We start from the raw sequence: 23,064 nt of genomic DNA, 5'->3' as shown, positions 1-23,064 counted from the left end.
AATATCCTGATGCTCCCACAGTGTAGGCATGCATACACTCACATACCTCATCCTCTATCTCACCTCCTCCCTGCACCCCCACCTCCCCCTCACACACACACACACACACACACACACACACACACACACACACACACACACACACATGCACAGAACTCTCCTGACACTTGTGTACACTTACACTCTCACGCATGCACAAACGCACTCAAAAACACAGACCCACACATACACACAAACACACACATACACACACGCACAGAGGCTGCCACTGATTGGCCGCAAGAGGGATGGGAAAAGATCTCTGATGCCAAGAATGTGGCGTCTAGTGTGTTGCTCAGTCTACTGTATTTGGAAAAGCCCACAGAGACTCTGTTCCGTTTTGAAGAAATTTGCGCAATGTTGGTTTGGAAATGATGCCGATATTTGTTTGATTTGCAAAGCATCGTGCTCTACCTTTCATGTTAGACTTACGGCCGCTCCCGCTCTCTGCTTTTATTTCTTTGAGGCGATCGATGGTGTGATGGCCTTGTACCTGTTCTTTTTGATATTCTTTGACTTTTCTGAGGATTTCCGATTTTCCTAGATGTAGGCCGCTCGTTGGTGTTGCGTTACCAGCAAGTCTGTCAGCTCGCTCATTTCCCTTAACTCCTGCATGTCCCGGGCAGTATGACCATGTGAGTTTTTTAATCTGAAAGTTGCGCATTGCCTTATGCCACTCTGGGCTTCCCATTCCGTTTTCAATTTTCTGTATGAGGTTCATTGAGTCTGTTAGAATCATGGCATGTTGGTTTCGGGCGTATGGATGGACGATAGCCACTGGAGGGCATGTGTCACAGCTTCAACTTCCATCGTTAGGCTGGAGGTTGTGACTTTGTAGGCAGCATTCTCTTCCCTAACTGTTTTTCCATTTTGTTGTTAATTCGTAAAGCAAATGATAAACAGATAAATATTATATACTGGCATATAAGAATGAAATTCTCTGTCTCTGTCTCGGTCTCTCTATATATCTCTCTCTCATTCTTTTTCTCTTTCTGTCTGTCTGTCTGTCTCTCACTCTTTTTCTCGGTTTGTTTGTTTGTCTGTCTCTCTCTCTGTCTCACTCTTTTTCTCTGTCTCTGTCTGTCTGTCTCTCTCACTCATTCACTGACTCACTTTTTCTCTCTGTATGTCTATTGTCTGTCTGTCTGTTTGTCTCTCTCTCACTCACTCTTTTTCTCTGTCTCTGTCTCTCTCTCTCAGTCACTCACTCTCTGTTTCTGTCTGTCCGTATTCTGTCTGTCTGTCTGTCTGTGTGTCTATCTGTCTCTCTCATGTTCTACCACACTGTTGATTGAAAATTGATATGTCTTCATGGCTTGTTCTTTTCTTTTTATTTTGCTTTTTTCGTGTACCACCTGTTGTCTAAAAACACTTCTTGTCTTTTATTGTCTTGTAAACATCATCTGGGACTTATTCTCCATTAAAGAAGTGTTCCCCAGGGGGACGTTTAGGCTTGGGGGGGGGGGGGGGGGACAGTTTCGGCGGTGGTTTCACCGGGACCTTTCTAATGGGTTCACAGCGATGAAAGGTTGACCTTCCAAATACAATCCGTGATAGCGTGTGGTGACAACGATTGAATGCTCCCCTCTCAGCATTAGTGCTGATTTTCCGGACAATCACACACCCACAAACACAATTACTCCCCGGCCAAGAACTGGTGCCGGAGACTGGTTCTCACGCGGTGATTGCCAACTTTTGTTCCCCTGCCACTGTTGGACCGGCGAAACGAGACATTGTATCGAAGTCGTGCGAATTCCTCTGTGTGTGTGTGTGTGTGTGTGTGTGTGTGTGTGTGCGGGCGCAAATTTAGCTTTGCCTGCAGGGTGGCTGTTGATTCAAATCTGTGGTTAAAAAGGTTAAAGCGTGTTTGTGTTTTTTTCTACTCCTTCTGTCCTGGACTTCGTTGTTGACAGAAGTGGGCTGCATGTGGTTCGTTTCCACAAAATTTAAATAAATCACCACTTCTCTCTCTCTCTCTCTCTCCCTCTCTCTCTCTCCCACTCTCTCTCTCTTCCTCTCCCCCTCTCTCCCTCTCTCTCTCCCCCCCTCTCTCTCTCCCCCTCTCTCTCTTTCACTCTCTCTCCCTCTCTCTCCCTCTCTCTCTCTCTCCCTCCCTCTCTCTCTCTCTCTCTCCCTCTCTCTGTCTCTGCCATGTCTGAGTATATAATAATAATAATGATAGTGATAGTGTACATTTATATAGCGCGCTTTCTCACTAAGAGCTCATGGTGCTTTGCATGAAAGAAATATATTACAAGTAACATAAAACATTCATGACCACTCTTTCTCAAAAAACCCTCCCCCTACTCACACTCTCCCTTTCCACTCTACATACATCTAAAGTGAGCTGACATGGGTGGTGTTGGAGAAAAGGAAGCTGAGAGTACTTTGGTTTTAAAAAGATGAGTTTTTAGTGAAGAGCGAAAAGCAGACATGGAATGAGATGCATGGATATGATGAGGAAGGCTGTTCCAGATGTAAGGAGCAGCAAAGAAGAAAGAACGTTCATTATTGTATTGACACGAGAAGTTTCGAAAAGTAACAGTCAGAGGAAGAGCGGAGATTTCTTGCGGGAGTGTAAACGCTGATAAGATCAGAAAGATAAGTAGGTCATGCGGAGTGGAAAGCAGAATAGCAGAGACACGCAACTTTGTATTTAATTCTCGCTTCAATGGATATATGCATACGTGTAATGATAAAAAATAAGAATAAACAAGAAAGGCAAGACCTTCAAGACTCACTTGTGACACGAGCTGTATGCGGTAAAAGAATCATAAACGGGGAAAGAGATTTTTTAAAATCGTTAAAATGGGTCCTGTATGAAATATCAATAAACTTTGAAAAAAAACCAAAAACGAAGTCTGCTAACGGGACCAAACCACGGATGTTCTGTTTAGAAACACGTAGTCTATTCTCAACGTCACGCTGCATTTGACGTCACTCGACCAAATTTAAGGAATGGGTGTGACGTCGTTAAGAGCAGACCAGCACTAACGGCAGAAAATTCTACGCGCATCTGTGCATTAAGAAGCACTCCCTGACTCATCTCGTTATACACATTCCGGCGGTACCGCAAGGCCCCGCCCCCTATCGCCTGGCCCGGTTGAGCATCATGATGCGGAGATGCGCCGTACCGTAGTTACTAAAAAAAAAAAGCAGAGATGGTGCATAATAATAATAATAATAATAATAATAAAACATTTAGATTTTAACTTGTTTTCTTTAAATTGTTATTCATTGCGCTAGTTACGTAAACTTCACCTGAAATGACGGTCAAACATTTAAAATCTGCTTTTTAGTACCTGCCTTTATAAAAAAAAAAAGGAGAGTACTATTACGATGGAAGCCATGTCGCAAAATTTATGTCTGTGTGTGTGTGGTGTGTGTGTGTGTTAAACACAAATGTGTGCAAGGGCTACATCAAGATCTACTATGGATGTTGTGTGTGTTTGGTCGTGCGTGCGTGACGATGCGGCGTTTACTGCGGCTAAGTGTGGTGATGGTGGGGATGGTTTATCGCGGTGATTCCATTTGTTTCTCCTCACGTTGACCGGCTGAAACGTCAGACATTGTATTCGAGTCGTGGAATTCTTGTGTGTTGATGTGTGTGTGTTGTTGTGTGTGTGTTGGGCGAAATTTTTTGCTGCAGGGTGCTGTTGTTCAATCTGTGGTTAAAAGGTTAAGCGTGTTTGTTGTTGTTTTACTCCTTCTGTCCTGGACTTCGTTGTTGACGATGGTGTGCATGTGGTTCGTTTCACAATTAAATAATCACCACTTCTCGTCCTCTCTCTTCGCCCTTCTTCTCTCCACGTTCTCTCTTCCTTCTCCCCTCGTTCTCTTTTCATTCTCCCCCCCTCTTCTTCCCCTCTTTCACTCTTCTCCCTCTCTTCCTCTCAGATCTTCTTCACTCCAGATCTCTCCTCTCCCTCTCGATGTCTGTTCGTGCATGTCTAGTATAAATGATTAGTGTGTGATAGTGTACATTTTGTGCGCTTGTCTAAAACACAAGTGTTTGGCTGAAAGCAACAATATACAAGTAACTAATATAAACATTCTGACCACTCTCATATTCTAAGAAACCCTCCCCCTATACACTTTCCCTTCCGATCTGGATACATCCAGTGAGCGACAAAAGGTTGGCGTTGAAGCACAATAACAAAGAAGCTAGATTAGCTATTGGCTTTATTAGCCTAATGATGGTTTTTAGCTTGTTAAAGTTAGCGTAAAGCACATGAATCAGATGCAGGATATGATAGAAGCTGTTCAGATCAAGCAGCAAAGAAGAAAGAACGTTCACATATGTATTGACACGACAAGTATCGAAGTAACAGTCCGAGAAGGCGAGATTTCTTCGGAGTGACAACCTGATTAAATCAGAAGATGAGTAGTCATCGGATTGGAAAGCAGATAGCAGGACACGCAAACTTGTTTAATCTCCTTCAATGATATATGCATACGTTAATGATAAAAAATAGAATAAACAAAAGCAAGCCTTCAGATACTGTGAAATCACTTATCGTTAAAGAATCATAAACGGTTAAAGAGATTTTTAAATCGTTAAAATGGGTCCTGTATGAAATATCATGACTTAAAAAAACCAAACGAAGTCTGCTAACGGGACAAATCACGATGTCGTTTAGAAACTGTCTTGTTTTAGCGCGATAAACGTATTATTACATTTGAGGTATCAGCATAATTTAAATCATGTTTTCTTGACATGTTTCGATTATTTAAGAAATCCCTTTAATTTGACCGTATAGGAAATGTTGACATGACCTCTGGCATGCTGCAACATGTATAGATCTGCACAAACCAGCCCGACGACAGGCTGACCGAAACTGAAAGAAACGTTCATTTTTTTCCCATTTATGTTCATTTCTTATTCACACAGGTGAGTCAAAAATAAACGAACCGCCATGGGAAATAGCGTTACAGACTGACTGCTGGTAGATTTCGAGTTCAATTCTCAGTGGAGGTGAGGTTTTTTTCGGCCCGCGGCCGGCTCCTACCCAGAGTTGAGTTTGCAATGGACTGAAGACTGGGACCACACAATCGAGTATCATCCATTTCATGGATGTGTCTTTGGGGGGTGTTGCTCAAATTTTTTGGCCAGTACTGCAAGTGGCTGTATCTCTCGGGCCTGGTTAACGCCTGGATATCATTGTGAAAGGAAGCATAGATTCCAGACTTGTGAATGAGTGAATGAATGAATAAATGAATGAATGATCTGGATACATATGTAGCGCCTATCCTCGGTCGGAGACCAAGCTCTAAGCGCTTTTCAAACACGGGGTCATTTACACAACAGGCTGGCTACCTAGGTAGAGCCGACTGACGGCTGCCATTTTGGGAGCTCATCATTCGTTTCCTGTGTCATTCAGTCAGGTTTAAGTCATGCCCGCACACACATTCAGACTCAGACTTGTCACGTAGACTTCAACCGAAAATGAACCTCCATGGTGGCAACGTCGTCATTATCTGATGATGACACGCGATACTGAAAATGTAATAATCACAACCAACCGCTAATCTTCCACCAGACGGGAGAAGCAATATGGCGGTAGAGTTTCACGGGAAAAAGGGAAGTCACCGCCACAGAAAATAAGGGAGGTACCCACGCATTGTTGTTGCAGATCGTTCCGAGGTTTGGAATAGAGCTGAAAGACGTGAAGAACAAAAGCGGAGTCTGCTACCCCTTTGTTTCTCTGTCTGTTTCTCTCTGTCTGTCTGTTTGTACGCCTCTCTCTCTCTCTCTCTCTCTCTCTCTCTCTCTCTCTCTGTCGCTGTGTCTGTCTGTCTGTCTGTGTGTGTCTCTCTCTCGGCAACTAGGCAATGCCTAAAATCTTTATCCTTGAGTAGAAAATTTTTTTTAATCTCTCTCTCTCTCTCTCTCTCTCTCTCTCTCTCTCTCTCTCTCTCTCTCTATCTATCTATCTATCTATCTATGTCTTCCCATCTCTCTCTGTGTCTGTCTTGCTCTCTCTCTCTCACTCTCTCCCCATCTCTCTCTCTCTTGCCCTCTCTCTGTGTGTCTTGCTCTCTCTCTCTCTCTATCTATATATCTAGCTTCCCATCTCTCTCTCTCTCTCTCTCTCTCTCTCCTCACTATACATCTATTCTGGCTCCTAGCATACATACCGGCGTATGACAAACGCTTTCGTGTGATCAGTTAATTAAATTGCTGATGTAGCATAAATTTTGTCTCCCTTCGTATCTTCATATTTCTCTCCTCCCCTCCCCCTCCAGCCCCAGCCCCCATCTCTCTCTCTCTCTCTCTCTCTCTCTCCCCGCCCCCTCTCTGTCTCTGTCTCTGTCTGTCACTCTGTCTGTCTCTCTGTCTGTCTGTCTCTGTCTGTCTGTCTGTCTCTCTCCAGCTATTAATGGCTCTTAGCACATAGCAAACACTTCACTGTGTGATCAGTTGAATAAAATGCTGACGCTGTATAAGCTTCAGAGACAGAATATTTGAAAAGAGAAACGGGAATTGAAGAGAAATAAAAACTAAATAATGTGGGGTGTGTTGTGAGTGCCCATCAGTGGTGAGAATGATGCTGGGTGTGTTGTGAGTGCCCATCAGTGGTGAGAATGATGTGGGGTGTGTTGTGAGTGCCCATCAGTGGTGAGAATGATGTGGGGTGTGTTGTGAGTGCCCATCAGTGGTGAGAATGATGTGGGGTGTGTTGTGAGTGCCCATCAGTGGTGAGAATGATGTGGGGTGTGTTGTGAGTGCCCATCAGTGGTGAGAATGATGTGGGGTGTGTTGTGAGTGCCCATCAGTGGTGAGAGTGATGTGGGGTGTGTTGTGAGTGCCCATCAGTGGTGAGAATGATGTGGGGTGTGTTGTGAGTGCCCATCAGTGGTGAGAATGATGTGGGGTGTGTTGTGAGTGCCCATCAGTGGTGAGAATGATGATGGGTGTGTTGTGAGTGCCCATCAGTGGTGAGAGTGATGTGGGGTGTGTTGTGAGTGCCCATCAGTGGTGAGAATGATGTGGGGTGTGTTTTGAGTGCCCATTAGTGGTGAGAATGATGTGGGGTGTGTTGTGAGTGCCCATCAGTGGTGAGAATGATGTGTGGTGTGTTGTGAGTGCCCATCAGTGGTGAGAATGATGTGGGGTGTGTTGTGAGTGCCCATCAGTGGTGAGAATGATGTGGGGTGTGTTGTGAGTGCCCATCAGTGGTGAGAGTGATGTGGGGTGTGTTGGACTGGATGGTTTTGATTTGGTTGGTGAATCTAAGTATGATAGTTAATTTAGACTTAGTTGATATATGGAGCGAACTTAATCCTGAAACTAGAAGATATACGTGGCGAAAAAATAATCCTCTTCAACAAAGTCGTTTAGACTTTTTCCTGATATCAGACTTTTTGTGCTGTTATGTAAAAGATGCAGATATAAATCCTGGTTATAGGACAGATCACTCTATGATAACGTTAACAATTACTTTAGAAAAAAGATGTAAAAAGAAATACTTTGTGGAAATTTAATTCTTCTCTCTTAAAGGATAAACTATTTGTAGAAGAAATAAAGGAGGTTATAAAAAATGTTACAGAGGAATACGCAGCTTTACCCTATTCTCGGGGAAGTCTCAGTAATGTTCCAAAACACGATATTCAGCTTACTATACCGGATCAACTATTTTTAGATGTCCTGCTTATGAAGATAAGATCTAAAACAATTGCCTTTGCTACAATGAAAAAGCGTGTAACTGGTGAACGCAAAAAAGAATTAGAACACAATATAGAATGTCTTGAAATGAAAGCCACATTAACAGGAGAAGAAAGGCATCAGCTTAACAATGATAAAGAAGAGTTAGTTAAAATCAGAGAAAAACATATGGAAGGCGTTCTTCTTCGATCACGGGCAAGGTGGGTAGCTGAGGGAGAAAAAATAACAAAGTATTTTTGTAATCTTCAAAATCGTAATTATGTCAGTAAACAAATGAGGAAATTAACTTTAAGTAACGGGGATAAAGTAGTAGACAGTAAAGAAAGTATCAAAGAAGTTAAACTGTACTTAAAGAAACAAGTAGAAGACTGTGAAATATCAGAGTTAGTCGATAATATTCCAAAATTAACAGAAGTAGAAAAGTCTTCGTTAGAGGGAGAAATAACACTAGATGAAGCAACTTATGCATTAAAAAGTATGAAAAATAACAAGAGCCCTGGTTCTGACGGATTCACGGTAGAATTTTTCAAGTTTTTTTGGCAACAAATTGGTGTATTAGTAGTAAGAGCACTAAATGATAGTTTTCGAAGCAGTCAACTCTCACCACCTCAGAGGGAAGGCATTATCATATGCATTCCTAAAGAGGATACAACAAAGGATTTACTTAAAAACTGGAGGCCAATCTCTCTCCTTAATGTTGTTTATAAAATAGGCTCAGCGTGTATTGCGGTAGAATAAAATGTGCACTTCCTGCGTTGATAAATGAGGATCAGACTGGGTTCATCGCTAACAGATTTATGGGAGACAATGTCCGTCTAATTTATGATAATTATTATTAACTATTTAAATCGGGAAAGATTACCTGGTCTGCTTCTGTGCCTTGATTTTGAAAAGGCCTTTGACTCTGTGGACTGGAGTTTTATGTTTAAAATCCTTCGTGCGTTTGGCTTTGGTGAAGACTTTTGTAGATGGATTTCAGTGTTCTATGATAACATTAAGTCGTCTGTCTCTGTTAATGGTCATATGTCACAGTGGTTTCCTATTTCTAGAGGCTGTAGACAGGGTGACCCAATATCTCCTTATTTATTTATTTTATTTGTCGAAATCCTTGCTGTTATGATAAGGGAAAATGATAATATACGAGGAATTAGAATTGGTGATTATGAATATAAGATATTGCAGTATGCTGACGACACTGAACTCTTATTGCATGATAATGAAAATACTTTCGTGGAAGCGGTGAATACTGTTAACACATATGGGAAAAAATCTGGTCTCTTTCTGAATGCTACTAAAACAAATGCTATATGGCTGGGAAAACTCAGGAAATTTTCAAAACGTTATTTGCCTCATTTAAACATTAAATGGAATCCCCCTCAGTTCAAAATACTTGACATTTGGTTCACAAACGATTTAGAACACAACAAGGAAATTAATCTGAAGTGTAAATCTGTATGAAATATGGTTAAAACGACAGATTACCCCCCTAGGAAGAGTGGCAGTGCTTAAATCTTTGATTTTGTCCAAAATCGTCCACTTGTGGATATTGTTGCCAAATCCTCCTGACACCATGATAGACATGATTCAGAAAACAGTGTTTCAGTTTGTATGGAATTAGTAGAAACACTGTTGTTAAAGGAATTGTTCATGGAGGGCTTGGTGTGCCAAACATTAAAAACTACATTAATGCACTCAAGTTGATTTGGATACGAAAACTAAAGACAAGCGACTATAAATGAAAAAACTCAGTGTTACTATAAATCCTAGCTTGACTCTGCTTGAAAAACTTGGCCCAAATCTTCCTGCTGAAAAACACACTCGTCAAAACAAATTTCGGAATGATGTCTTGCAAGCATATAGGGAATTCGGAAAGAAAATTCACATAGAAAAACACGAAGAAATGAATGCAGAACCTCTATTATGTAATGATGATATAAAAATTGGAAGGAAAACTGTGTTCTGTAAGAAATGGATTGACCAAGGAGTGTGTTTTATTTCAGACGTGCTTAATGATGATGGTATGTTTCTATCATTTGAAGAATTTAAACATAAATACAAGTTACATACTGACTATGTTACATATACTGGATACACACAAGCAGTGAAGTGTTACATGAGGAAATGTAGAATTGTTGCTCAAACTAATCGATCTTTACACAGCCATAAAACTTTTGAAGCAATATTTTCAGTTTCTAAGGGTGCACGTGTATACTATGATATTTTAACGCATGATAGGATAAATCCAAATTGTTGCAGTAAATGGGAAAATAAACTTGACACACAAATCAAATGGGATATTTCACTTAGGAAAATACGTCAAATCAGTGAAATCAAACTTCGGTGGTTTCAAATTAGAATTATACATAGAATATTAGCAACTAATACTGTGTTGAAACATATGGGCATAATTAGTGAAGATAGTTGTACTTTTTGTAGAAAATATCGTGAAAATATATACCATATATTCTGGGAATGCGAATTTACACATGTGTTCTGGAATGCGCTTGAAAGACATATCAATGTTAATTCTGAAAATGCAAAATTCTTAAAATTTAATGAAAGAATCATTATATTTGGACACGATAGCGAATTCAGGTCTGGTGGAACTCTTGACATGATTATAGTTCATGCCAAATTCTTTATCTACAAATGCAAAGTCAGTAACACAGTTCCACAGCTTAATCATTTCAGAAAATATCTGAAACGTGTATATGAAACTGAAAAACATATTTCACTTGTGAATATGTCTTTTAATGCATTCTCGATAAACTGGTTTCCATACAAGCATTTGATCAACGTTTAAAGATGATGTTAAAATCACTGCACTTTCTTCTTATATATGCATTCTTTTCCTTTCTTTCATTTTTTTTCCAGTGAATATTGGCAATATTGGCTGGGACGAGTGGGGACTGAGGAAAGGAGGAAACAACCTGATTATATTCACTTCTCACTCGTTCAGTATATACATATCGCTGCATAGTATTTCTAGGGGCATGAGTGGAATACAGAAGGATAACCAAAAAACCAAAGGACAGTATTAATTATTTGAACATGCTATGAGGTATGGGTGCTGTGTTCTATGACGTTTAATGTATACATTACATGCAGACATCGGTGGATGAAGGCGCGTGTATACAGGTGCCGATATGTTTGTGTGCATGTCTGTGGATTTGTGTGCTTGTGGCAGTGTGCGTTTGTGTTTATATGTGGACGTATGTGTGCATGTGTGTGGGTTTGTATGTATTTGTATGGATATTGAATGATATACTCAGTGTAAGAAAATGATGATGTTTATCCATTTTGTTGTTTTTTCTGGTCCTGTGTAAGTGTTTGTTTTCGTTGTTTGAAATGAAATTAAAAAGGTTCATTAAAAAATAAATAAATAAATAACCCCCCTGTCTGCCTCTCTGACTGACTCTCTGTCTATATGTTTATCTGTGTGTCTGTCTGAATGTCTGTCTCTCTACCAGTTTGTCTCTGTCGCTGTGTTTCATCCTTACCATATCTACATAGACTATCGCTTGGTGGAAAGAGGGAGTTTATTTGCGGGTACGTGTGCGTGTATGCGTGCGAGCGAACGTGCGTGCATGCGTGTCTGCGTCTGTCGATGTGTATGATGTGTCTGCCGATGTTGATGATGTGTCTGCCGATGTGTATGATGTGTCTGTCGATGTTGATGATGTGTCTGCCGATGTGTATGATGTGTCTGCCGATGTTGATGATGTGTCTGCCGATGTGTATGATGTGTCTGCCGATGTGTATGATGTGTCTGCCGATGTTGATGATGTGTCTGTCGATGTGTATGATGTGTCTGTCGATGTGTATGATGTGTCTGCCGATGTTGATGATGTGTCTGTCGATGTGTATGATGTGTCTGCCGATGTTGATGATGTGTCTGCCGATGTGTATGATGTGTCTGCCGATGTGTATGATGTGTCTGCCGATGTGTATGATGTGTCTGTCGATGTGTATGATGTGTCTGCCGATGTGTATGATGTGTCTGCCGATGTGTATGATGTGTCTGCCGATGTTGATGATGTGTCTGCCGATGTGTATGATGTGTCTGCCGATGTGTATGATGTGTCTGCCGATGTTGATGATGTGTCTGTCGATGTTGATGATGTGTCTGCCGATGTTGATGATGTGTCTGCCGATGTTGATGATGTGTCTGTCGATGTGTATGATGTGTCTGCCGATGTTGATGATGTGTCTGCCGATGTGTATGATGTGTCTGCCGATGTTGATGATGTGTCTGCCGATGTGTATGATGTGTCTGCCGATGTGTATGATGTGTCTGCCGATGTTGATGATGTGTCTGCCGATGTGTATGATGTGTCTGCCGATGTTGATGATGTGTCTGCCGATGTGTATGATGTGTCTGCCGATGTGTATGATGTGTCTGCCGATGTTGATGATGTGTCTGCCGATGTGTATGATGTGTCTGCCGATGTTGATGATGTGTCTGCCGATGTGTATGATGTGTCTGCCGATGTGTATGATGTGTCTGCCGATGTTGATGATGTGTCTGCCGATGTGTATGATGTGTCTGCCGATGTGTATGATGTGTCTGCCGATGTTGATGATGTGTCTGCCGATGTGTATGATGTGTCTGCCGATGTTGATGATGTGTCTGTCGATGTGTATGATGTGTCTGTCGATGTGTATGATGTGTCTGCCGATGTTGATGATGTGTCTGTCGATGTGTATGATGTGTCTGCCGATGTTGATGATGTGTCTGCCGATGTGTATGATGTGTCTGCCGATGTTGATGATGTGTCTGCCGATGTTGATGATGTGTCTGCCGATGTGTATGATGTGTCTGCCGATGTGTATGATGTGTCTGCCGATGTGTATGATGTGTCTGCCGATGTTGATGATGTGTCTGTCGATGTTGATGATGTGTCTGTCGATGTTGATGATGTGTCTGCCGATGTGTATGATGTGTCTGTCGATGTTGATGATGTGTCTGCCGATGTTGATGATGTGTCTGCCGATGTGTATGATGTGTCTGCCGATGTGTATGATGTGTCTGCCGATGTGTATGATGTGTCTGCCGATGTGTATGATGTGTCTGCCGATGTGTATGATGTGTCTGTGAGCCACGAAGTTCCGTGTTCGTCGGCAAAAAAGCCAGACAAAAAAACAAACAAAACAAAAACCAAAAAACACAAAAAGCCACCGGATGTGTTTTGCATTATTTGTATAGTGTGAACAGCAGCTGTTCGTTTGATTGTGCTGACAGAATTTTTTGTGCTAGTGTGAATTAAAAAAAGAATGATAACTCCACTTCCTTGGTGAGTGTGTTTATCTCTTCACTGAACACCTGTCTTCCATTTCTCCAGTTTCCATTTGACTGCAGGGCTTTCGACCGACTGAGGATAGAAAAAGGTAAAAGAGAAAACATAACCGGAATGAAAAATAGATTATTTCAATATTCAATTAATCATTAAATACTGATTGAAAATCTGTTTGAAAACCATGACGGAGTCACATTTTTGAACGAAGCGTTTAGGATTGAATTGACAGATTTTAACTCGAGGAAAAAAGGGTTAATAAAAAGAAAGAAAGAGAAATACCAGCGTTAAGTCTGGCTGGCTGAGAGATACAGACGCTTGTAGCGATAGGGAACTGGAGGAACAACTCGGAAGTGATGGCCTAGAGGTAACGTGTCCGCCTAGGAAGCGAGAGAATCTGAGCGCGCTGGTTCGAATCACGGCTCAGCCGCTGATATTTTCTCCCCCTCCACTAGACCTTGAGTGGTAGTCTGGACGCTAGTCATTCGGATGAGACAATAAACCGAGGTTCCGTGTGCAGCATGCACTTAGCGCACGTAAAAAGAACCCACGGCAACAAAAGGGTTGTTCCTGGCAAAATTCTGTTGAAAAATCCACTTCGATAGGAAAAACAAATAAAACTGCACGCAGGAACTGTAGCGACGCGCTCTCCCTGGGGAGAACAGCCCGGATTTCACACAGACAAATCTGTTGTGACGAAAAGAAATACAAATACAAAATAAAGAAGCATTCGTGAAGTGGATGATTCTCGACTGTGTGGAGATTATTTAAGAATGGTAATAATAATACTGGACATTTATATTGCGCGTTTCTCTAGAAACACTGCTCAAAGCGCTTTACATTTCGTTCCTCACTCCCCGCCCCCCCTCCCCCACCCCACCTAACCCCCATCCCCCATCAACACTCCTCTCCACCCGCACCTCCTCCCCCACCCCCCCACCCCTTCCCACACACATTGAAGTACGTGCCACAAAACACTCCTGCAACTGAACATTGGAAACCACCCACCCACCCATGGCGCCCTACAGAAATCGCATCCCTGCAACACACACTCAGGCACGCACTCACACACACACACAAACGCACACACACACACACACACACACACACACACACACACACACACACAAGAAAACAGCAAAACCTACAACAAAAACAACTGCTGTTACTGCTGTTGGAAAAGATCTGTTTTCAGAGCAGACTTTAAAAATTTCAGCGAGCAAATTTTCTGGCAGTTTGTTCCACAATGACGGAGCCTGGAAAGAAAAAGACCTTTAATCCTGTTGTTCCTTTTTAACAACAGGGAGTTTTAAAGGACTGGTATCAGAGACAGAACGAAGGTGACGAGTTGGAATGTACACTTCAAGGAGCTCAGACAGGTAGCGAGGACCAGAGCTGGAGAGGGCAGAAAATGTCAAACCAGGCGTTTAGCAGGCCCGAGAGATACACACACTTGCATTGCTGGTTATCGGGAAATTTGAAGAACACTCCAGAAGAAAAGCATCCGTGAAGTGGATGAATCGTCGACTGGGTGGTCCAAGTCATCCCGTTTCAGCCCATAGCACTCAGCTCTTGTTTGAAGCCGGCCACGGCAACTTCTAACAGGGCTCAAACCTATACCCTCCCAATCGTCTCTCCGCGATGCTAACCACTTTGCCTCGGCGGCCGGTATGTTTGTTAAAATATGCTGTGCATTGGTATTGTTGAACTGTCTCTGGGAGTAAATCCCGAATGTCATAGGATGGCGCTTTAGTGAAAACCAAACCAGATTTAAGCCGATATATTATGGGGATTGGGATATGGACTCTCTCTCTCTCTCTCTCTCTCTCTCTCTCTCTCTCCATGTCTGTCTGTCTCTGTCTCTCTCTCCATGTGTGTGTATGTGTGTGTGTGTGTGTGTGTGTGTGTGTGTGTTTGTGTGTCTCTCAATCTCTCTCTCTCTCCGTGTGTGTGTGTGTGTGTGTTTGTGTGTGTGTGTGTGACAGTGTCTGTCTGTGTCTGTGTCTCTGTCTGTCTGTCCGTCTATCTGTCTGTCTGTATCTCTCTCTCTCTCCCTCTCTCTCTAACAAAGGAATTGCAATGCATAGGATTATAGGAAAGAGAAGGCCCTCCCAATAGTAATAAAACATTTTCTATCAATTCAAGGACTCCCTCCCCACCCCCTCACCCCTCCAGAGAGAGAGAGGGGGAGAAAGAGAGAGAGAAGGAGAGAGGGGGGAGGGGGAGAGAGAGGGGGAGAGAGAGACAGAGAGGGGGGAAAGAGAGAGGGAGATAGGGTGAGAGAGTGAGAGTGAGAGAGAGAGAGAAAGAATGAGAGAGGGAGAGAAAGAGAGAGGGAGACAGAGAGAGAGAGAGAGAGAGAAAGAGGGAGACAGAGAGAGAGAGAGAGAGAGGTATATTATGACTAGTTATGATTCATCACTTGAATGTTGCATAGAATGAATGAAAACAATAAACATGAATTATGACGGATGCAATGGACAGGTCACAAAACATGAAAAACGAGGTCAGGTAGTTGGATTGAAACCGGAAAGGATTTCATCGAATGGAAGAGAAAAAGTCAGTTAAAAAAACGAAATGCAAAAAATTAATTGACGATAACAACGATAAATAAATAAATGAATGAATCAATAAACAATAATAATAATAATAATAATGGATACTTATATAGCACACTATCCAGAAATCTGCTCTAGGTGCTTTACAAAAACGCTTTTGTTAACATAAAACATTACATCTATGTTACATACACACACCAAAATGTGACTACACACAAACACACACACACACACACACACACAAACACACACACACACACACACACACACTGCATACATACATTTTAACATACATGTGTATCTAACAGTTACCCTAACACATACGCACACATAGGCAGGCACAAACTTACGTAAACACACGCACACACAATACACATTCATATACATGCATAGATAAATGAATCGATAAATATATAGATAAATAAATAGATAAATGAATAAGTAAATGAAGGAATGAATGAATAAATAAATAAATAAATAAATAAAATCAATTGATCACATTAAAACCAAAAAAAAAAAAAATTCCTTCATTCTAAATTCTATTTCAGTGCATGTCCCAAAATAGCACAAGCCATGCCTTAACCCTGACTCACACTTCCACCTTCCCAGGGCACCAGGCAGATCTGCAGATATTACATAGACACACAGGGATAGAAGAAAAAAAGAATAAATTTTAAAAAAAGAAGAAAAGACAAACAAAAAAAAAAGGGGGGGGGGGACCAACACTTGGACAGAAACTGTAACTGGTCAGAATTGTGTCCGTGAAATAACTGAGCACGGAATGTGGGTATTCAGGTGTAAAATTACTCACCAAAGGACAACCAGTGTTAACAGAGACTTTTCGAAAGGTGATATATTATCGTCTGTTCCAAAATGAATGAAAATAGATTGTGTGTGTGTGTGTGTGTGTGTGTGTGTGTGTGTGTGTGTGTGTGTGTGTGTGTGTGAGAGACAGAGTGACAGAGATAAACGGAGAGATAGAGAGAGACAGAGGGATGTGTGTGTGTGTGTGTATTAAGAAATGTATGTGCGTGCGTGCGTGCGTGCGTGCGTGCGTGCGTGCGTGTGTGTGTGTGTGTGTGTGTGTGTGTGTGTGCTTGCGTGCGAGTATGTATACATGAGAAAGAGAGACAGAGAGAGGCACAGAGGGAGATACAGAGACAGAAAGATACAGCAAGAAAAGGAATAAAATGAAAGACATCTGGTGTTCGATTATTCGCGCTGAAGCAGCGAATTTTAATATTCTGATGTGATTTCATTTAGATTTTTTTTCTGCTTCCGTTGTTGTTTTGCTGTTTTGTTGTTGTAGTTTGAAGAAAGATACATTCTGGTTTATTTTGATTTTCTCTGACAAATCTATCCTATTCATATAATTTCATGTCAATTTTCTTGACATCATCAGCACCAAAACATCGAATTTTTCAAAACTGAAGCATTATCTGACTGGGACATTTTTGTGTCACATGTCACATGTGGAGAGATGGCCTAGAGGTAATGCGTCCGCTTAGGAAGCGAGAGAATCTGAGCGCGCTGGTTCGAATCATGGCTCAGCCGCCGATATTTTCTCCCCCTCCACTAGACCTTGAGTGGTGGTCTGGACGCTAGTCATTCGGACGAGACGATAAACCGAGGTCCCGTATGCAGCATGCACTTAGCGCACGTAAAAGAACCCACGGCAACAAAAGGGTTGTTCCTGGCAAAATTCTGTAGAAATAATCCACTTCGATAGGAAAAACAAATAAAGCTGCACGCAGGATAAAATACAAAAAAAAGGGTGGCGCTGAAGTGTAGCAACGCGCTCTCCCTGGGGAGAGCAGCCCGAATTTCACACAAAGAAATCTTTTTGTGATAAAAAGAAATACAAATACAAATACAAATAATATATGCGGTTGCGAATTGAAGACGACGATAATAACTGAGATGGTGATGATAAAGATGCTGATGCTGATGCTGGTGATGATAGAATAGAATCGAATAGAATATGTCTTTATTACCAAGTGTACCGGGGTCACAAGGAATATTGGGGGGGGGGGTAGTACATAACAAGGTACGAACATAAATCGAAAATCATACACAAACACAGATACAGTAGAAATTAGGATACACACAAGTGCCTATCAATATAAAAACCTGTGCATACTCACACACACACACACACACACACACACACACACACACACACATACACACAAACACACTCACACACACACACATGCACGCACGCGCGCATACTCACAGACACAGACACACACCCACACAGACACACACTCACACACATACACGCACGCAGACACACACACACACACACACACACACACACACACACACACACACACACACACACATTTGAACAGAAGCTGCATATTACATGACTAGATCTTCAGGTAGATGCTTGTTGATTGCACAATTCTATTTATCATACTGGATTTGTTCGAGAGACAGCGCATTGACTGCTTTGGGGAAAAAGCTATTGGCGAAGCGATTGGTTTTCGTCCTTATACTTCTGTACCGTCGACCAGAGGGAACTTCTCGAAAATCCCCAAAGCTGGATATGATTCGTCCTGGCTGATTGATTTTGCTTTGATGATGATACAAATGACGATGACGATGACAATGGTGACGATCTTAACGACATGACGAAAAAATGATGATCACGATTCCGTAGTATCGTTCGTCAAATATGACTCAAAACGAGCAAAGATTGTTTAATTCTTATATGTTAGTATATATCCGTTTATTATTCACTTGACGTATTAATGAATTTTAAAGGAAATGTGAGTAAACAGATGTTCCCAAACAAACATGTTGGACTCCTATTATTTTCTTCACATAATAATGCTTTTCTCTGTGGGATAATGGGGAGGGAGAGAGAGAGAGAGAGAGGGGGGGTGGGGGGGGGGCAGGGCAAGGAAAGAGAGAAACAGACAGACACCCAGAGACAAAATTATATAAATTAAGGAAAAAAAAGAGAGAGAAAGGATGAAAGAAAGAAAGAAAAAAAAACGAACAATGATAGATGGATAGATACATAAACAGACAGATAGATGGACAGATAGACACATAGTGATAAGTGATAAGAAACTCTAGGGAGAGCTGGACAGTACAAGGTCTTCAGAGAAGAAGCCCCCCAACAACCCCCCAGTTAAGTGTTTCAGCCCTTACCTCCTTACACTCAAGGGGGCTGGGCCGCACCCAGGTATTGACTCCTGGATGTCCTGATAAACAGATAGATAGATAGATAGACAGATAGATAGATGGATAAATGGATAGACAGATAGCTAGATAGCTAGATAGATGGATGGATGGATAGATAGATAGATAGATAGATAGATAGATAGATAGATAGACAGACAGACATGTAGGTAGATAGAAAAGGAACGAACGGAAGAAAGAATTAATGAAAGAAAGAAGAAAGAAAGAAACAAATTATGAAATAAAAAAGAAAGAAGGAAAGAAAGAAAGAAGGAAAGAAGGAACAGAACATGACATAACAGCAAGAAAAAAAAAACTATATAAAAAAAAAATAGCCAACACACCATCCAAAGATCCTACACCGGGGTGCACAATGTATGTACAATGCAGTAAATTACCCCCCCCCCCCCACCCCTAAACGGTTGACGGGCAATCGCTTTAATGACGATGACGACATGTTGGAGCGAAATAGTAGAACAAAATATCTCTTCTCTTCGCTCTATCTGTTTGTCTGTTTGTCTGTCTGTCTGTCTGTCTGTCTGTGTCTGTGGGAGAGACACAGGGGAGAGAGAGAGAGAGAGAGAGAGAGAGAGAGAGACAGTCTCTCTCTATCTCTCTGTCTCTCCCACAGACACAGACAGACAGACAGACAGACACACACACACACACACACGCCACATAGACACAAACACAGACACACACAGACACACACACACACACACACACACACACACACACACCACATAGACACATAGACACAGAGACAAACACAGACACACAGACACAAACACACACACACACACACACACACACACACACACACACACGCACGCACACACGCACACACGCACACACACGCACACCTTTCCCCCCTCAAACACACAGTCACCAACAATTGACTCTCACGCTCCCCTCTCGCTGTCCAATCTCCTCCTCTCCTCTCGAGAAGTGCCATATGCGCGGCCCTCTGAGTGGCTTGGTGAACCAGCAGGGGGTCTGTCTCCCTTGTGTGTCGGCTGAAGGAGAGACAAGGAGAAGGGGAAGGAGAAGAAGAAGAAGAAAAAGAAGAAGGAGGAGGAGGAGGAGCAGCAGCAGCAGAAGAATGGAAGCAGAGACAAAGACTTCCCACCCTTTGTGTCACCATGGCTGCTTGTCCAGTGCCAGGGGGAGGGAGGTGGCCCAGTGGTCAAGACACTCAGCCACCCAGTTCAGTGTCCGTGAGGGCGTGGGTTCGAATCCCGCTCTCGCCCTTTCTCCCCAAGTTTGACTGGAAAAATCAAACACAACGTCTAGTCTTTCTGATGAGATGATGAACCGAGGTCCCGTGTGCAACACGCAATTGTTGCAGTGAAAAAGAATCCATGGCATATCAAAAGGTATCCTCTGGCAAAATGCTGTAGAAATCCACCCTGACAGCTACTCAAATAACACGCATGCACTCAAGGCCTGACTAAACGCGTTGGCTTATGCTGCTGGTCAGGCATCTGCCTTGCAGATGTGGTGTAGTATGCATGGATTTGCCCGAACACAGAGTGGAGAGTGGAGTGTGAGGGGGGTGGGGGAAGGGCAGGGAGGGAGGGAGAGTTCCAGACCTTTGCTGTCTTAAATTTCTCTGTCATTGTTTCCGCGTTTCTTTCTTCTCTCTTATTCCCATGTATCATGAATCTCTGTCTCTCTGTCTCTCGGTCGCTTTGTTTCTATGTCCATCTGTTTGTTTGTATACCTCTCTCTCTGTCTCTCTCTCTGACAGTTCGAGACATCGTTGCTTTGACTCTCTCTTTGCCTCTTTCTCTATCTATGTTGCTGTCTCTGTCTGTATCTGTGTGTGTCTTTATGTCCGTGTATGTGTGTGTCTCTGTCTGTATCTGTGTGTGTCTTTGTCTCTTCCTGTCTGTCTGTCTGTCTGTCTGTCTGTCTGTCTCTCTCAAGGACAGATAGGAAGACTAGGCAATGCCTAAAATCTTTATCCTGAGTAATAAAGTCTGAATTTTTTTTCTCTCTCTCTCCCCCTCTCTCTCCCCCTCTCTCATTCTCTCTCTCTGTCTCAAGTCCTATAAAAAGCTGTGGATTCTGCCATCAGAAAATGAGCAAAAACAACAACAGAGCTTCTAAGGCTGGAGATGCATGAAGGGCCTGTGATGCAATCTACGTGTGGGAAAATCGGAGGGTGGGTTGTATATTTTATTCCATCAAGGCGTTCGAACAAAGATATTTTCCCGTTCGAACAAAGATATTTTTCCCATCAAGATGTTTGAACAAAGATGTTTTCCCCATCAAGATGTTCGAACAAAGATATTTTCTCCCCACCAAGATGTTCGAACAAAGATATTTTTCCCCATCAAGATGTTCGAACAAAGATTTTTCCACATCAGGATGTTGGAACAAAGATATTTTTCCCCATCAGGATGTTGGAACAAAGATATTTCCCCATCAGGATGTTGGAACAAAGATATTTTCCCATCAGGATGTTGGAACAAAGATATTTTTCCCCATCAGGATGTTGGAACAAAGATATTTCCCCATCAGGATGTTGGAACAAAGATATTTTCCCCATCAATATGTTGGAACAAATATATTTTTCCGCATCAAGATGTTTGAACAAAGATGTTTTCCCCATCAAGATGTTCGAACAAAGATATTTTTCCCCATCAAGATGTTCGAACAAAGATATTTTTCTCATCAAGATGTTGGAACAACGATATTTTTCCCCATGAAGATGTTCGAACAAAGATATTTTTCCCATGTGTGTGTGTGTGATAGCGAAGTTTGGTTAGAAGTTTCGAACAAAGATATTTTTCCCCATCAAGATGTTCGAACAAAGATATTTTTCTCATCAAGATGTTGGAACAACGATATTTTTCCCCATGAAGATGTTCGAACAAAGATATTTTTCCCATGTGTGTGTGTGTGATAGCGAAGTTTGGTTAGAATGTGCATTTCCACAGTTATACCCTTGATATGTCAATCATCTTGTCTACTTGTACCCATTTGTTAATTGTTCTCGAATATGCCCGTTTCTCAAATGCTTCAGTGCTACACATTACAGTATCTTCCATGTTCAATGTTCCGTGTCAATATTATGTGTTTATTTACGTTATTTACCTTTTTACTCACGATTTATTTGTTACGTTTAGCCTCAACTTCCATCGTTTCTGTATTTAGTCACTGATTTATTATCTCTGCCTTCTTCCCGACAGACTGGTGAGCGAAAGAGGAGCAGGTAACATCGACACCCCTGAATGGCAAGACAGTTCCTTCCCCTTCATCCCGGATGACGACACAGAGTACTGAAGAGGGCGCCAGGGGTCTGCTGTGTCCTTGACCTTTGTTCATCCCTTCACGTCAAGGGCACAGTTCGAGCGTTGCCGGTGTGGTAAAGCTCAGCACAGGACAGTGTGTTGATGTAGAATGAATAAAGATTACGCAGGCAGACTCACGGGTGTATTATGAATTTATTTATTTATATATTTATTCATTTATTAATTCATTTATCTATCTATCTATCTATCTATCTATCTATCTATCTATCTATCTATCTATCTATCTATCTATCTATTCATTCATTCATTCATTCATTCGTGCCCCAGGAAGGAGGAAGGTGGCCCATTGGTTAAAACGCTTACCTGACACCACAGTGTCTGTTAGGGTACATTGACGTTCGAATCCAGCTCTGGCCCTATCTGTGATTTGACTGGAAGATCAAGCTGAGGGTCTAGTCTTTCGGATCAGACGATAAACTGGGGTCGCGAGTGCAGCACGCACTTGGCCCACTGAAAAACAACAACTAACCCATCGCAACGAAAGGGTTGTCTTCCTCAGAAGATACTCATTCTGATAGGTAAACACACATACACACACACACACACACACACACACACACACACACACACACACACACACACACACACACATACACACATACACACACACACACATACATGCACGCACTCACACACACACACACACACACACGCACGCACGCACACACACACACACACACACACACACACACACACACACACACGTTTGATCAGAAGCTGCATATTACATGTGGAGGGGGCTGATGACTAGATCTTCAGGTAGATGGTTGTCGATGATATATATATATATATATATATATATATATATATATATATATATATATATATATATATATATATATATACACACATACAGTGGAGTGATGGCCTAGAGGTAACGCGTCCGCCTAGGAAGCGAGAGAATCTGAGCGCGCTGGTTCGAATCACGGCTCAGCCGCCGATATTTTCTCCCCCTCCACTAGACCTTGAGTGGTGGTCTGGACGCCAGTCATTCG

At 42.1% G+C, this 23,064-nt stretch overlaps 1 protein-coding gene across 1 annotated transcript in view; it reads left to right on the top strand.

Annotated features, from left to right (window-relative positions):
* LOC143276694 (uncharacterized) overlaps positions 1-22,151 on the top strand; it is an 86,890-nt gene extending 64,739 nt beyond the window's left edge. Inside the window, exon 3 of the mRNA XM_076581332.1 lies at positions 21,947-22,151. Coding sequence (XP_076437447.1) covers positions 21,947-22,040 — 94 coding nt within the window. The 3' untranslated portion in view covers positions 22,041-22,151. The remainder of the gene's footprint in view (positions 1-21,946) is intronic.
* Positions 22,152-23,064: the final 913 nt, after the last annotated feature.

Source organism: Babylonia areolata, chromosome 32 (assembly GCF_041734735.1).
Source record: "Babylonia areolata isolate BAREFJ2019XMU chromosome 32, ASM4173473v1, whole genome shotgun sequence".
Classification (NCBI taxonomy): Eukaryota; Metazoa; Mollusca; class Gastropoda; order Neogastropoda; family Buccinidae; genus Babylonia; species Babylonia areolata.
Note: the sequence above shows the minus strand (reverse complement) of the source record. Positions and strands in the feature narration are given on the sequence as shown.